We start from the raw sequence: 2,917 nt of genomic DNA on the forward strand, positions 1-2,917 counted from the left end.
ATAAAAAAAAAGTTTAAAACATATATATTAAATGTATTAAAATAAAATTATTTAATTTTACATTTATTAATTTCATTATATTACGCAAAACATATGAGGCTGATGTTCAATTTTTTCTTTCACGTTCCTCTTTCGATAATATTCTGCTCTCTATATAATCTTTTATATTATTTTCCTTTCATAATTTGATAACTTGTGTTTGAGCAAGTCCCACTGTCAGTTACCTCAAAACTTCTATAAATAATAAAACAATAATTTTTCATAATTAAATCACTCAGATTTATTAAATCAATAATTGTTTATTCATCATACCCTTGGAAACTATCTTTTTCACCTGAAACAATTCTCACAAACTTATTTCTTGAAATTTCAAATACAGCTTATCTTCTTGAGTGACTATGGATAGATCTGAATGAGAGACCTTATGCCTAAACTGGGAGTTATGTCGTAGTTATTGAAACCAGCAGAGGAAAATAGCTTAACCCACTCTTTTTCGTTTCTCTCTTTTCCGTTGACCAACACCATCATCAACATATCACTGAGGAGTTGTGTTTCAACATATTCTTCATCTTTCACTTCATTATCCATAACCATGTCTATGATTATCACCTTCCCTTCTTTCCCTTTCTTAGAAATAGCTTCCTTGCATTTCTTCAATATTCTCACACACTCCTCATCGTTCCAGTCATGTAATATCGACTGTTTTCTCATCCAAAAAGTAGAAGGAATTCAGATGATTAGAATAAGGATCTCAGGTAATATAATTAATATATAGGGCCACTTATTATAAGTCAAATACACCTAACATTAACTTAATTAGCTCTATTTATTAATTAGAAAAAGATTCAACCATGCTTGTACCAATCTACATCCAAAGAAAGAACTCAGCCAAGTAATTTGAGGANAGGAGAGAATAAAAATGAGGAGCAATATTACTATATATAATTTTCTATATTGTTTCGATGTTTATATATGAGAAGTTGCAGAAGTAGTTAGAATACACTAATGCTACCTTAGTTACCGATAATCATTATATATGTTTATTATTTCATTTGATCAACAATGGTGATATTGTTCTTTCTTTTCCAATTGATCAATTCGTTGGTTCAATTATCTGAAGTTTAACATCACTCAAGTAAATTAAAAGAAAAGTTAAGAATGTAACGGTGTACTATGACTTGTAACGATATTTTACCTTCAACAAAATGGCATCGGCCGGAGGAATTGCCTCAAACATGTCCCCTCCAACATATTTAAGGTTGTCACTTCCTTGCAAGCCAGAAACAACATGTGGAAGATCAAATACGATGCATTTTAACTGAGGGAAGGATTCGGCAATGGCCTTTCCCATGGTTCCTGTACCTCCCCCAACATCAACCAATGACTCCAATCCCATAAACACCCCTTTGCATTTCTCAATCACCGAACTAGTGATTAGTTGAGCATCACTTGCCATAGCATCATTGAATAAGATATTAATTCTGGGATCACTGCCAGCATACTCCCAAAACAATTTCCCATGTTCCATTTCAAAGGGTGTAGTAATACCATTTTTGAACCAACTAGAAAACTGATTCCATGGATTTGTTAAAACTGGATCNAGCATGGCCTGCAGGAAAGGTGCCATACTCATTTCATGGCTCTTAAGCAGAAGGAAAGAGGCATCAGTGAGTGCATATTTGACTTCAAGCTCATTATCGGTGTGATTGAGTTGAGAGAAGAAGCCAGAATGGACCATGAATCGCATCAAGCGAGGGATGAAGTGAGTTTTGGAAGAGTGAATTGGAAGTGAAGCAATGAGGTTTGAGAGTGAGATAGGTTGGCCATGGTTGTGTATGATGTCTGCTATGCCTAACTCAACAACACATTTAAGGGACATGGAGTTTATGAAGCTAAAAATATGATTCCATATGTGTGTTTGAGCCCTCAGTAGTTTGGCGTCATGGGATTCCATAATTTCTTGCATAAACTACTTGTTCAATTTGGAGTATGTAACCTCACACACCATTTGGATCTATTTATAAGCAACAGAATATCCAGCAGCCACTTTATTAATAATTCATAGGATATGACGGTAGATTATCATGCCTCCATACAAATATAATATATTATTTGTCTTCGTTACCTCCATACTAATCATCTTAAATTTTAACTTATGGGTCTCACAACACACCATTTTGGCTGTCTTTGGTGAAAAGGATGCAAATTGAACCTTTTAAGGATTCCGAAATTACTCCTCTGTGCGTCCTCCATTTTTAACTTTGATTTCATTCCTCTCGATCCTCTCCATTTCGGTTCTCTTTTCAACCTCCATCAAAAATGTACTTTGCCCAACTCATTATGGAGCAAAGACCCTATGTGAGTATTTCAGCAGGTAATTCAACTCCTCAGCATTTGAAGCCAAGACATGCCTTAGTAATCAATTACATGTAATTGATTACTAGTGGCTTAATGGGTAATTATACAAAAACTTGAAACTCGTTTTCCAGTTGGGATAACGTTACTCTCCATGGTGATTTTTCAATGTTTAAGGCTGTCTTTGTCCACTTTTTTCAATGGACGACTCATGTTGGTCATGGTAAATGGTTGCAAATGCATAAAAACTCTACTTTACCCAGCTCATTGTGGAGTAAAGACCCCATGTGGGTGTTTCAGCAAGGTAGCTCAAGTACCTTAGCAGTTGAAGCCAATATATGCCTTGGTAATTGATTACATTGTGCCTGTAATCGATTATCAGTGACTTAATGGCTATTTGTACAAAAACTTGCACATCACTCCTCAGTTGGGAGAATGTAACTCACCGTGGTGATTTTTATGTGCTTAAGGTTGGCTTTGTCCATTTTTTTTTCAATGGATGACTCGTGTTGGTCATGGTTGATGGTTGCAAGTTTATAAAGAAATAAAATAAAATAGAATA

The 2,917-nt window shown here is 34.9% G+C and overlaps 1 protein-coding gene across 1 annotated transcript; it reads right to left on the reverse strand.

The window, feature by feature from the left end:
- Nucleotides 1–396: 396 nt before the first annotated feature.
- On the reverse strand, nt 397–1,954 carry LOC106764528 (probable O-methyltransferase 3). The gene is made up of 2 exons (XM_014648802.1): nt 1,196–1,954; nt 397–699 (listed from the first exon to the last, which is right to left on the reverse strand). The coding sequence occupies exons 1-2, from the start codon at nt 1,952–1,954 to the stop codon at nt 397–399; spliced, it is 1,062 nt and encodes a 353-aa protein (XP_014504288.1).
- Nucleotides 1,955–2,917: the final 963 nt, after the last annotated feature.

The sequence above is a fragment of the Vigna radiata genome, chromosome 6 (genome assembly GCF_000741045.1).
Source record: "Vigna radiata var. radiata cultivar VC1973A chromosome 6, Vradiata_ver6, whole genome shotgun sequence".
Taxonomy (NCBI): domain Eukaryota; kingdom Viridiplantae; phylum Streptophyta; class Magnoliopsida; order Fabales; family Fabaceae; genus Vigna; species Vigna radiata.